Source organism: Ranitomeya imitator, chromosome 5 (genome assembly GCF_032444005.1).
Source record: "Ranitomeya imitator isolate aRanImi1 chromosome 5, aRanImi1.pri, whole genome shotgun sequence".
NCBI classification, from domain to species: domain Eukaryota; kingdom Metazoa; phylum Chordata; class Amphibia; order Anura; family Dendrobatidae; genus Ranitomeya; species Ranitomeya imitator.
Window position 1 is genome coordinate 497824300 of NC_091286.1, and position 14247 is coordinate 497838546.

Here is a 14247-nt window from a genome sequence, read left to right on the forward strand (position 1 = left end):
ATAGATAGATAGATAGATAGATAGATAGATAGATAGATAGATAGATAGATAGGGAGATATAGATAGATAAATAACAGATAAATAATAGAGATAAATAGATCGATAGATAAAATCTGGACGCCGAGTCTACTATTTGTAGATAAATAGAAGAATAGATATTTACTGGAAACTATAATATTTGATATAAGTTTTAAAAGTTCCTTGTTGTCCCAGCAGCACAGTCTCCAGCTGTATATAGAGAGGGATCGGCCATGAATTATTTACGCCCCATATGTGCAGAGTCCACTGACTGCACCCACTAATGACAAGTGTCACCTGCCTGTCACACAGCGCGGGATCATTAACATATGGAATAAAGATGATATTAGGAACTATAAGAATGATGCTCGGAATCGCTGATAAGCTGGGTGATGGTGACACCATAAGCCTGGCATCAGCTCTCCCTACACTTAGAATCATTTATTGGATGGACCGTGTATAAGAACATTACAATTCTTAATAGCAGCAGTAGTATCAAGATTATTATCACTAATAATAATTAATATTGTACAGTGATTGCATCGCACACGTTTAGGTAGACTACATTTGAAATAAATAAAGGTGCATGATACAAAATATTAACAATAATCAGCAGCATTTAAATCATGCTAACAAACTATCGTTCTTAAATGGTTGCAATAATTATAGTAATATGCTGGTTGTTTGGTAATTTGGTAATGCAGATATGTATATATATAAATTAGATAAAAAATATTGCTTAGAGTAGATGTAGAATATGAAATTAATTGATTCATTATCTTATTCTATTTCCATTTACATATATTTTGTGAAGTTCTGTTATGCAAAAAATAGATACACACCCTGTAAGATAGATAATAACATAGATAGACATAGAGTGATAAGGATTTATGGAACGGTGACAACTTTGTTATATATAGTTATATAGCAATGTGAGATAGATGATAGATACATAGATACATAATGATAAATAGATAGATCAAAATATAAAAGATAGAGAGAGATACAGAGGTAGATAGATAATAACACATGAAAATGTCAAGTGTGTATTTTGGATGTTACTTTTGTATATAATTAATGACAATCATAGTTTTATGATTAGTGTTAGTGCTGATAATCGAACAAAATAAGCAAATAAATGAATCAACCTAAATCTGATGGGTTGTCCAGATTGTGCATAGAGGAGAATATATATGATGATGTGATACATTTATATAATCAAATCTCTGGACAATGCAGGGATTTGCCTAGCATGGCTGGCACAGGATGCCAGCGCTGGAGGATAATAGGTTGGCACATGGGGCAACTCCCGGAAATCATTTCCTAAACAAATGCTGAGCGGCCGGCGGTGTACACAGCTGCACACACGTGTCCGCACACACTGCCTGCACACACTGCCTGCACGCTGCCTGCACACACTGCCTGCACCCTGCCTGCACCCTACCTGCACCCTGCCTGCACGCTGCCTGCACACACTGCCTGCACCCTGCCTGCACACACTGCCTGCACACACTGCCTGCACACACGTGTCCGCACACACTGCCTGCACCCTGCCTGCACACACGTGTCCGCACACACTGCCTGCACCCTGCCTGCACACACTGCCTGCACCCTACCTGTACACACTGCCTGCACCCTACCTGCACACACTGCCTGCACACACTGCCTGCACACACCGCCTGCACCCTGCCTGCACCCTACCTGCACCCTGCCTGCACACTGCCTGCACACACTGCCTGCACCCTGCCTGCACACACTGCCTGCACCCTGCCTGCACACACGTGTCCGCACACACTGCCTGCACCCTGCCTGCACACACTGCCTGCACCCTACCTGTACACACTGCCTGCACCCTACCTGTACACACTGCCTGCACACACTGCCTGCACACACTGCCTGCACACACCGCCTGCACACACCGCCTGCACCCTGCCTGCACCCTGCCTGCACCCTGCCTGCACACACCGCCTGCACACTGCCTGCACATGACGCAGGTCAGGGGATGCCCAGTACCAGCTACTTGTTAGAGTTTATATATATATATATATATATATATATATATATATATATATATATATATATATATATATATATATATATATAATGCAATACACTCTGTTGATCCCGGGGGGAAATTGTGGTGATAATTTAGTAGCTTTGAAGATTAATGAGAATGATTCTGATCATTTCTTCACATCACTGCCGACCATGATCGCAGCTATTTTCCTCCTCCGCTGGATACAGGGAGCAGTGTATGGAGAGGATGCAGATCCACCACAATGAGCTGTTTATAAGTATTTGTCCCTGATCTATGGGAGGAATGGCACTGTGCTTCTCCTTTCCCACCACAGTGTAACTTTGTGTCCCTGGGACCCCTGACAGTGACAGCTCCTGATCGGGGGCAGCGGTCACCCGGAATCTGTATAGAGTAGTGCAGCTGTGTGCTGTAGCATGTGGGGAGGGGTCCTCTGTGCTTCTGTGTATGAGGTCAGGGTCTCATCACCAGTGTCCCCACCTTATGTAGTGTCCCCAGATATGAAGGAACGGAAGGAAGACATGAAGGTTCTGGAAGAAGAGGGACAGACGAAGATCAAGCAGAGAAGAAGCCGCACCAACTTCACCCTGGAGCAGCTGAACGAGCTGGAGCGGCTTTTTGATGAGACCCATTACCCCGATGCCTTCATGAGGGAAGAGCTGAGCCAGAGGCTGGGGCTGTCTGAGGCCAGGGTGCAGGTAGGTCCCCAGCGGAGGCACACACTGCCCACACTGCACACACTGCCCACACTGCACACACTGCCTACTCTGCCCACACTGCTCACACTGCCCACACTGCTCACACTGCCCACACTGCCCACACTGCCCACACTGCCCACACTGCTCACACAGCCCACACTGCCTACACTGCTCACACTGCCCACACTGCACACACTGCCCACACTGCCCACACTGCTCACACTGCCCACACTGCACACACTGCCCACACTGCTCACACTGCCCACACTGCTCACACTGCCCACACTGCTCACACTGCCCACACTGCCCACACAGCACACACTGCCCACACTGCCTACACTGCTCACACTGCCCACACTGCACACACTGCCCACACTGCCCACACTGCTCACACTGCCCACACTGCCCACACTGCCCACACTGCTCACACAGCACACACTGCCCACACTGCCTACACTGCTCACACTGCTCACACTGCCCACACTGCACACACTGCCCACACTGCCCACACAGCACACACTGCCCACACTGCCCACACTGCACACACTGCCCACACTGCCCACACTGCTCACACAGCACACATTGCCCACACTGCTCACACTGCACACACACAACTGAGGCCAGGGTGCAGGTAGGTCACTGCTCACACTGCACACTCTGCTCACACTGCACACACTGTTCATATTGCTCACACTGCACACACTGCCCACACTGCACACACTGCTCACATACAACTGAGGCCAGGGTGCAGGTAGGTCACTGCTCACACTGCACACTCTGCTTACACTGCACACACTGCACACACTGCCCACACTGCTCACACTGCACACACTGCCCACACTGCCCACACTGCTCACACTGCACACACTGCACACACTGCACACACTGCTCATATACAACTGAGGCCAGGGTGCAGGTAGGTCACTGCCCACACTGCACACTCTGCACACTCTGCTCACACTGCACACACTGCTCACACTGCACACACTGCTCACATTGCATATACTTCCCACACTGCTCACATTGCATATACTTCCCACACTGCTCACATACAACTTGTCCTGTCACCGAAAAGAGCTTGATCTCCCTCCTCCCTCCCGGCACAATGCCCATCTTATGCTGCCCATCCAGCCTGCGCCCAGAGCCCTGTGTGCCAGTGAGAGCAACATCGCTTTATCATTCCAATATCACTTATTTTATTATAATTTCCTATAAATTCCTATTTGTTATAGATCCTTTATAGCTAATGGCTGCAGCATTTCACACTAATGTAAAAGTAAAACCGCTTCATGTATCCACACTTCCTAGTCATTCTCCACATTTTCTTAACTAGACGTACAGAGTCCTTGGTATTGTGATACTTTTATTAAATATTTTAATCTATAGACAGAACCCAGCACATTAAAAAAACAATGCTACGGTATAAACTGATTAATAACACAGAACTGTCTCCATATCCGATCCCTCATCATAAGCTCCATCCATTCTGCTTATCCTCAAAGTAGCGTGAATATAACGGATCACATACAACCAGATCACATATAACAGATCACATACAACCGGATCACATATAACAGATCACATATAACAGATCACTTATAACCGGATCACAGATAACGGATCACATATAACAGATCACTTATAACCGGATCACATATAACGGGACACATATAACGGGTCAGATATAACGGAACACATAAAACGGATCACATATAACCGGATCACATATAATGGCATCACATGTTCTCATTTTGTAGTTTCTTATTTTTGCGGGAAATATAATATGTGTAATAATAGGAAGTGATAGCAGTAATATTACGGATCATTGAGAAGTCTGCTAGTGCAATGTTTTCTGCTGTGATGTGCACAGGATACAGCGAGATTAGGAAAGAGATAAAGATCCTGTTATTGTGTCTACAACACGGACAGACTTCAGAATGAAACATTCATGTATGCGACATTTTATTATTTGAGCAAACTTCGAAAGATCCTGTACTGATTGTGATCCTGTGCTGTCACTACACTTACTGTACCTATGCTTCAAATCATTACCTACGGGAATAGTGTTCAATTTTGTTACATTTCAAGGTGCAATATCCAATATATCTTTTCTTATCTATCTATCCGTAGTATCATGCCTTCGGTGCAGCTTTGTGCTGTCTCTGGGTGGATATATTCCGTTAGGAAGCAGTGAAATGATCCTAATAACAGTGATCCCATTCTGCGGCCGGTGTGCTCTGTATCTTTCGGGCTCTGTGCCTAATCACACCTCGGAGCACCGATCACACAATCACACATAGGATCCTGTGCTCTGTTCTATACTGACTCCACGGTGCAGCTTTGTAGGTTGGAGCAGTTTTATTTTACAGACACATTCAAATTGTTTTCTTTTTGTTATCAGGTCTGGTTCCAAAACCGGAGAGCAAAGTGCAGAAAACAAGAAAACCAACTGCATAAAGGTAAAATAAGAAAGTGACAGTAAAAACCGACAAGTGTGAAGATACAATTATGTAATAGATAAATGTAACCAGCAGTGTGCAGCCTTCAGATTATTAACTTTACATCTAACATTATATATATATCTATATATATCTATATATATCTATATATCTATCTATATATCTATCTATATCTATCTATATCTATCTATATCTATATCTATCTATATCTATCTATATATATATATATATATATATATATATATATATAGTGTGCAATGTGTACATGATGGATATGGAATGCAATTGTATTCACTTTACTGCACTATTGCATTCTGTCCCATTTGACACCATTAACCCTTCTTGTCCCAGTGACCTGCACAGCAGTGCTCAGTGCTCTCTGTGCAGATAGGGGGCACTGCTGAGATGGAGAGGGTCCTGTGCAGATACAGGTGGGGTCCTGCACATCTGACCTTGCTTTCTGCTATTTGCAGGGGTCCTTATAGGAGCAGGGAGCCAATTTGAAGCTTGTCGTGTGGCACCTTATGTCAATGTGGGAGCCCTGAGGATGCCATTCCAGCAGGCAAGTACATCATCTCCCACTCTGTGTGATACTTGTCCTAGGTCAGATCTTTATCCCCCCTCATCATAAAGCTGATGTGCCCCATATCCAGGCAGGGAGGGGGGTAGAGCTGTGTGCTGTCCAGAAATAGCCAGAGAAGAAGATTGGCAGATCTGTGCACTGTTTATATAATGGTTCCACTGAAAGCATGTTTGTTAATATTTAATAAAGCGACTACATGCAGCTCAATTATACAATGACATCACTGCTAAGCAGGGTCTGACTCCAATGTCAGGACAGGAGTGTTACCATCAGGGGGTCTTGTCCTGCCTGTGCTCACCACTCCTGTCTGCAGCTGGCATCCCTAACATGCAGGCATTGCTGCTGCCAATGGTCAGTTCCAGCACAATCAATGCTTATGTATGTGTATGAAGTATTTAACAGTCCATAGCCCAAGAGTTAGAGAAGAAATCAATCTGCTTTATCCCTGTGTTTTCCCCTCCAGACACAATCTATGAGTCTAAATAAAGCAGCCCCCTGCTGAGTAGCTGCAGTATATGGAGCAGTTTCTTCAGTTGCTTCTTATGCCCCAGTTCTATTTAGTTAGTAGCAGAGAAGGAAGAAATCAACTGTTTAAATGTAGCATTTTATATGTTTTCATCATATTACTACCTCCCCCCTAAGGGGATATTCATATCTAGCAGACATTTCTGCAACTAAAAATCATTTCCATTTATTTGAGTGAGGCTGTTTGTTGTATAGATTTCTGATGAATGGGACGCTGCTTTTGCGCTTTAATTTGATTTTTAGCCGTGTGTGCGAATTGCTTTTACGTTTTGTAGCACTTGTTGCTGATTTTGTGAACACGTCACTGACAAATGTCAATTCTAAAACATTTTATTGGCATTGTGTTTTCTGAGATACTATTGTCACATGTGGCCAATGCGGAATACATATAGGATTTGCTTTTAGGAGAATTGTACACAGATTAATTTAATATATTTAGCTTAGTTTCTAATTTTTATGCTATTTTTTATCAAAAGCAGTATTACTAAGAACCCTGTGTTATTTAAACGCACTTTTGCTTTTTACTTATTTAGTTACAGCAGGGTTCTTGCTCATGTTGTTTCTTGTAAGTTTTGTATTTTTTTATGGCCAATGTGAACATGCGTTTATGTGCTGCATTACCAACTTAATCCAAGCTCAATTTTTGTGTTTATTTTTTCTAATAAGCCAACTAAACAGATCATATGAATGACTGAGCAGTGTTATCATTTATAAAGAGTGGTGCCTCTTCTACAACACATTTGCTTTGAATACTCGGCTACGTTCTCACCATCAGCTTTTGAAGTTGCAGATTTACTGCACTATTTCTGCACCCATTAAGTTAAATAGGTTGCTTGCATTTTTTGGAAAATACGCAACATAAAAAAAACTCATTGTGGGAACGTAGCCCAATATTGTCGCTTGAAATATTTGTCGCACCTTGAAACCCCTGTGAGAGGTCTTTGTTGACAAATCAGTGGGACTATTTTTATTGAAATTAATTAGCATATACAGTAGATAGATACACAGTTACATTGTATCTATTAATCATGTCCTTTAGTGAAAACAGTTGAAACTCTCAAGCTAAGTTCCCACAATGAGGATTTGGTGCGTTTTTAAGCTGCGTATTTTCATCGTGCAGAAAACGCAAAGTGTGTGGTATTTAGCTAAATCTCATGCCCGCTATGCTTTTGTGAAGGCTGTGTAAACTGACCTGCGGGGCATTTTCTTTAAATCATAACTTAATTTCTAAATATTAATCTTATATACAAATATTCTCCATAGACTCAAATAAGATAAAGAAAATCCACAGATAACCAAATTCATATATAATGCGTTTCCACAGCAGAAACGCCCTGAAAGCTCATGTAGTCCACACATGGCATTATTAATAATGTTTTATCAAAGCCAAATACCAGCAAGTGATGAAAACAAAGCAGTTTAATTTAAAACATGGCATATCAAAAGGAGAAAAAAAAAAACTGGGCAGAAATACAGAGATAAAAATACTCAAAAACGCAAACAACAAATGCAAGTAACTTAATTTCTCTAATTGGCGCAGAAAATCTGCCGCATCAAAAACGCTCCAAATACTCATGGTGGGAACGAAGCCTTAGCTTTCCATTGATATAAATGGCACATAATTCCAGAACTATATTATACGATGTTCTTGAGTAATTTTCAGTCGTAGGTAGAATATTACACACATTTTTAGCTTCCCCCAGTGCGTTAGGCCCGGTGTTAGCATTTTAGTACTGGATTTGCAACAATAGAGAAAAAGTGACATGTTATTACCTCTAATAATTGAATTTATTTTTTTTTATGTTTTAGACAATCTTACCATCCCCATGGCAGCTATGGGTTAACAGAATATGCTGCATTCAGTTCTAGCAGATTGTAGTTTTTTTTAATGCTTTGTTATTTTTTTTTTCTTCTTGTGGCTCTTGCTTGCCTGCAATACTATTTTGTAGGATAGTCATTGCAACGTGCCATCCTTGTCCTTCCAGGTTCAGGCACAGTTGCAGCTGGACAGTGCTGTGGCACACGCTCATCACCACCTACACCCTCATCTGACAGCGCACGCCCCATACATGATGTTCCCTGCTCCACCCTTTGGTCTCCCGTTGGCAACGTTGGCGGCAGAGACGGCGACGGCTGCGTCAGTAGTGGCTGCTGCTGCGGCTGCCAAGACAACAAGCAAGAACTCAAGTATTGCAGACCTCAGACTGAAAGCCAAAAAACATGCAGCTGCTTTGGGGCTGTGACTGGCAATGCTGGGGGCCTCAGACTACGGGGTCCTACGGACACTACCCTAGGTTCTTTATTTATGGCATGGTCTCAGTCACAGCCAATCCCCCTTTACATCCTTTAACGGATCAAGAGGTCATAACTCATCTGAAGAAGAGGCTGAATGTTTATATATCAGAAAACCTTTTTATTTGAGACATTGGTCCTCCATATGGTATCACTACCGACAATACACCTTCCACTCGGACCAAGATGGCTCCTAAGACCATGTACGTATGGACACTGAGACCACAAAGACAAAGCACTAATTATATTTCTTAAATAATCTATATATTAGAATTTTTTTATGATGATATGTGTGAAAATGGGGGATGGGGGTGCAGACACATTTTGTGCTTGTGGAACTTAAAACGAGAAGAAAAGTGGTGAAAAAAAAATAGATTTGATCTATTACCAAGGGCAAAATAAGAAGAAGACAGGTTTGGAAGTTCCCAAGTTTTAACACTGACCCTTTTGTGCAAAGTTCACTTTAATACAAGGAATACTACAAGTGAGGCGGGCCTCCTTGGGTATCATCTTCTGGATATGCCGACGCTTCCGGAAGAACGACTAGAGTTAAAAATAAAGACTATTTATTTGCTTATTTCTTGTAGCAAAATGTAAAACTGACTCTGCGACAATTTCCTGGTTTGCATGTACTTTTTCTCATTTCATGGATGCAGTTTCTATTCACTTAACCTTTATCGTTCGATTTAGCTGGAGAGGAAAAAAAAAATTGATATCTTGCCATCTGCAGTCCAAGAGATGGCATATGACCCATAGTGGTCTCGTTTAACCCCTCGCGTACTAGAGGCGCGCACGCCAGCTTGGGCTTTGGTGACATATCTCTGTTGGGAAATACAGTTCATAGACTGAATCTTTTTCTTTCCTAGAAATCATGACCCATGGGGGAGATATAATTTGACCTTTTACATTGGCCAGGAGTGTACTGTAGTAAAGAGGATATTTAATGCACATCCCATGCTAGCCTTTGGCTACATGTAAAATATGTTAATACACATGAACAAAATTTTATTTTGGTTACATTGTGACTCGATAGTTACTTGTTAGCATTTTCTTTTCGGCAGAGGTGTATTCTATTCCGGTAATTTGTGATCCTTATTTTGAATACATATAGATATTTAATGTGGAAGTGGCGATTGTTATTACAGTTTGCTAGCAAACACAAATTTGGAGATGTGAGCAAAGGACGGGGGTCGGGGGTCGGGGGTGGGGAAGAAAAGCTCTCCTTGAAATGAACTCTGACGGGTGGGCTTTGTAACTATTTGTTCTCCATGAAAACAAGTTATTTATATATTCCATTTTCAGTGTGCTTTTAAGTTATTTTACACTTTGTATGTTATTGCTGCATAACATTTGATGTTGGTACAATATATTTAAAAAAAAAGAAATCACTCAGGTTTATTTCATCTCTGTTATACCACGTTTTGGCTACGTAATTTCAAATACAAAACTTGTCAAAAACTTTATTAAAATGCTAAGGTTTGTTCTTTTTTTTTCATCGTTGTTGAATGGTTGGGTGTTCTCATACGAACGGTAATAGTTTTTTTTTTCTTTCCTTGTAAATTAATATCAAATAAGGCAGTATAAAATGAAAGCATAAAAATATTTAATTCAACATCTGGAAATGTGAAATAGTCATCCACATTTATATGTACGGTACAGTCGGACATTTTTATAATATGAACAAACATGAAATGGCGAATTGTTATCAGCTACGCACAAGTAAAATATTAACACTAGACTCTTCACTATTGGGGTGGAAATAATAAAGTACATCAGAATTAAAATTTGCTCACCAAGGACACATCCTCGCTGACGTTTTCTGCAGTATGTCTTTGTAAAAAACACAAATTGTGAATTAGTTGATTCAATTGATTTCTATAGGACAAGCTGCTCCCAATTATATCATTTTGTAGTATTTAAAATATGCAATGAAAAAAAACAACTAACATAGAAGTGATCAAAATCCGAATATTAATACCTAGAGCAAATTAAAAGTTAATTTCTGCTAAAAATAAACAATAATACCATTCTAAAAATAATTATATTCATCGTCACCTATATTTAATGTTCATGGTCAGAGCTTCGACCCATATAGAGCTGAGTATATCTGCGTCATCGTACAAAAGAAATCTATCGGCTGAAACATTTTAAGACTAATATAAGCAATCTACCTGCTAATAATAAAACGAAGGTAAAGAAGATGTCGCAAATTAAAGATTTATTATTTGATGTTAAATGATGTATCGATAGTGTCATCACCGATGTATTTATTTCATACATTCAGTTCCGCAATTTATGAAGAAGTTCTACGACTGATCATGCATAGTCAACACATTTCGTAACACGGCACATATCCTGACTGATACATTTGTATCCTATTTTGTAAATTTAGATTGATAAATGAACCTAAGCCTAAGTATAAGGTAATGGTTTCAGGTCCCATGAATTCTTCATTTGATTCTTACATTCTTCTTTCATTAGTATCTCTTACATAGCCACTCAATAACTAATCAATTCAGGGTTAATACAGTTTATTTTTTGAAAGTAAAATTACCCTGGAATACTCCCCCATCCTCTAAAAATCAGTACATGGCAGCTGTTTAGAAGGCTTAAAGTGATTAATTTATGCTTGGTGCTGCGATGAATCAGGCTGGGCAGAGTTTCATGCATGTTACTAGAGGCATTTTACATAAATACTTACATAAAGAATGATCCGCAGCGAGTGGGGAGAGACAGCCTGAAACCATTGACAATCATTTTATTAGCTCATAAGCTTCCTATGTGTGTACTGATGCTCTCCCTAGCTGAAGAAAACAGGATTGTTCACATGCAGAATTCTAATTCTCTTGTGCAAATTGGGAGATAGAGTTTATCTCTGTATCTGAAATAGCATACTGAGAGCACTGAGCATGTAATAAACGGCCAAGGAGCTAAACGGCCAAGGAGCACTCCCTAATGATAACCGTCCAAGACTACAGACTGCACTAATGTGAATGTATACCCTACTCTATGTCACTGGGGGACACAGACAGAAAAGAGCCCTTGTGCAAGAATAAAGTATGGGCCCTTTGCAGCCCAAGAGATTTTAAAAATGCAGAATTCCACCTGCTTAGGAGGTAGAAACGGGTCACCTTACCTCTTGGGCCCCTGTGCGGCCCAATGATATGTCCGCCCCTGTCCTATATTACGGTAATTTAGACCAAGGTAAAGTATCAATAAATACTTGTGTGTTTTACATACGTGGTCAAAATTGTTGGTACCCCTCGTTTAATGACAGAAAAACCCACAATGGTCACAGAGATAACTTGAATCTGACAAAAGTAATAATAAATTAAAGATCTATGAAAATGAACAAATGAAAGTCAGACATTGGTTTTCAGCCATGCTTCCAAAGAATTAAAAGAAAAAAAACAACTCATGAAATAGGCCTGGACAGAAATGATGGTAGCCTTAACTTAATATTTTGTTGCACAACCTTTTGAGGCAATCAATGCACTCAAATGATTCATGTAACTGTCAATGAGACTTCTGCACCATTCGACAGGTATTTTGGCCCACTCCTCAAGAGCAAACTGCTTCAGTTGTCTCGTGTTTGAAGGTTGCCTTTTCCAACATGTTTTAGCGCTTTCCAAAGATGCTCAATAGGATTTAGGTCAGGAAGTGGCTTTCCGACTAGTCCAATGATTTCCTCTTAGCCATTCTTGGGTGTTTTTAGCTGTGTGTTTTGGGTCATTATCCTGTTGCAAGACCCATAACCTGCAACTGAGACCAAGCCTTCTGACACTGGGCAGCACATTTCTCTCTAGAATCCCTTGATAGTCTTGAGAGTTCATTGTACCCTGCACAGATTCTAGACACCCTGTGCCAGATGCAGCAAAGCAGCCTCAGAGCCTCCTCCATGTTTCACAGTAGGGATAGTGTTCTTTTCTTGATATGCTTCATTTTTCCATCTTTGAACATAGAGCTGATGTGCCTTGTCAAAAAGTTCACTTTTTGTCTCATCTGTTCATAGGACATTCTCCTAGAAGCTTTGTGGCTTGTCAACATATAGTTTGGCAAATTCCAGTGTCGCTTTTTTATGATTTTTTTCAACAATGGTGTCCACCTTGGTCATCTCCCATGAAGCCCACTTTGGCTCATACAACGACGGATGGTACAATCTGACACTGATGTTCCTTGAGCTTGAAGTTCACCTTTAATCTGTTTAGAAGTTTTTCTGGGCTCTTTTGTTGCCATTCATATTATCCGTCTCTTTGATTTGTCATAAATTTTCCTCCTGTGGCCACGTCCAGGGAGGTTGACTACAGTCCCATGGATCTTAAATTTCTGAATAATATGTGCAACTGTAGTCACAGGAACATCAAGCTGCTTGGAGATGGTCTTAGAACTTTTACCTTTAACATGTTTGTCTATAATTTTCTTTCCAATCTCCTGAGACAACTCTTTCCTTCTCTTCCTCTGGTCCATGTTGAATGTGATACATACTATGTCACCAAACAGCACAGTGAGTATCTGTAGCCCTATTTACAGGCCCGCTCACTGATTCCAAGATTGTAGACACCTGTAATGCTAGTTAGTGGACACACCTTGATTTAACATGTCCCTTTTGTCACATTATTTTCAGGGGTACCATCATTTCTGTCCAGGGCTATTTCATGAGTTTTATTTTTTTAAATTCTGTGGATGCATGATTGAAAAGCAATGTCTGGCTTTCGTTTGTTCATTTCCATAGATCTTGTATTTATTATTACTTTTGTCAGATTCAAGTTATTTCCGTGACCATTGTGGGTTTTTCTGTCATTAAACGAGGGGTACCAACAATTTTGACCACGTGTGTGTATATAAGATATAAATGATCTATTCCTCCTATAAATATACTAATACAGAAAGCCACCCATCATGTCCAGTTATTTGTAAAGGCTTCTTATATATTAGTTTTGCGAGAATAAAAAGCTCTTTGATAATTCCGGGTTTCTGTCACAATAACTATAGCATGGAAAAAAGTCGCATCTCTGAATAAATTTCTCTATTTGACCCCAAATACCCCATTTTATACCAAAAGTGATAGTCATAATCAGGTTTCAATTCGATTTGTGCTGTCTTGGTCTGGCGTCCAGTCCGGTCCTCAGAATCCGAGCCTAGGATGCTGGAATAATCCAAGCCTAAGATGCTGGATGCAGAAGTGAGGACCAGCTGCCATAGAAGACTGGACACTGGACCAGGTGAATTGCTCAATCCCTTTCAAGTACTGTTTTTTTTGTAGCCAAAATTGGAATAGACCAGTACATACTTTTCAATTATACTTTTTTCCTTGTAGACTCCACTCAGAGGTTCAACTTGAAGTTTATGTGCTTAAATTTAATGTCCCCCTTCTTGCATGCAATATTTATAATACTGATGTCTTCTTATGGTGAAGAGTGGTCTTTGGGTCTTGTCAGTCACCAGCACACAATATGCGTCTACTACCTTGGCTTTCCCTATGTCTGCTCAAGTCTCCGCTCCTGCTTTTGACTAAAATTAAATAAAATTACATTAAACCTGTAAAATATGAGCTAAACCTAAAGCCTTCTGCATAATAACCACAACTGATCATTATTAATCACCAACATTCTTTTTTTCTACCTAAAAAGTCTTCTC

The 14247-nt window shown here is 40.7% G+C and overlaps 1 protein-coding gene across 3 annotated transcripts in view; it reads left to right on the top strand.

Annotated features, from left to right (window-relative positions):
- The window catches only part of SHOX2 (SHOX homeobox 2), an 11757-nt gene extending 1658 nt beyond the window's left edge, over positions 1-10099 (top strand). The window contains exons 2-5 of one of the 3 annotated variants that reach the window (XM_069727441.1): positions 2543-2751; positions 5153-5210; positions 5684-5772; positions 8304-10099. In XM_069727441.1, coding sequence (XP_069583542.1) covers positions 2543-2751; positions 5153-5210; positions 5684-5772; positions 8304-8561 — 614 coding nt within the window. In that variant the 3' untranslated portion in view covers positions 8562-10099. Of the gene's footprint in view, positions 1-2542; positions 2752-5152; positions 5211-5683; positions 5773-8127 lie in introns of all 3 variants that reach the window. The other 2 variants (XM_069727440.1, XM_069727442.1) reach the window with 2 other exon arrangements.
- Positions 10100-14247: the final 4148 nt, after the last annotated feature.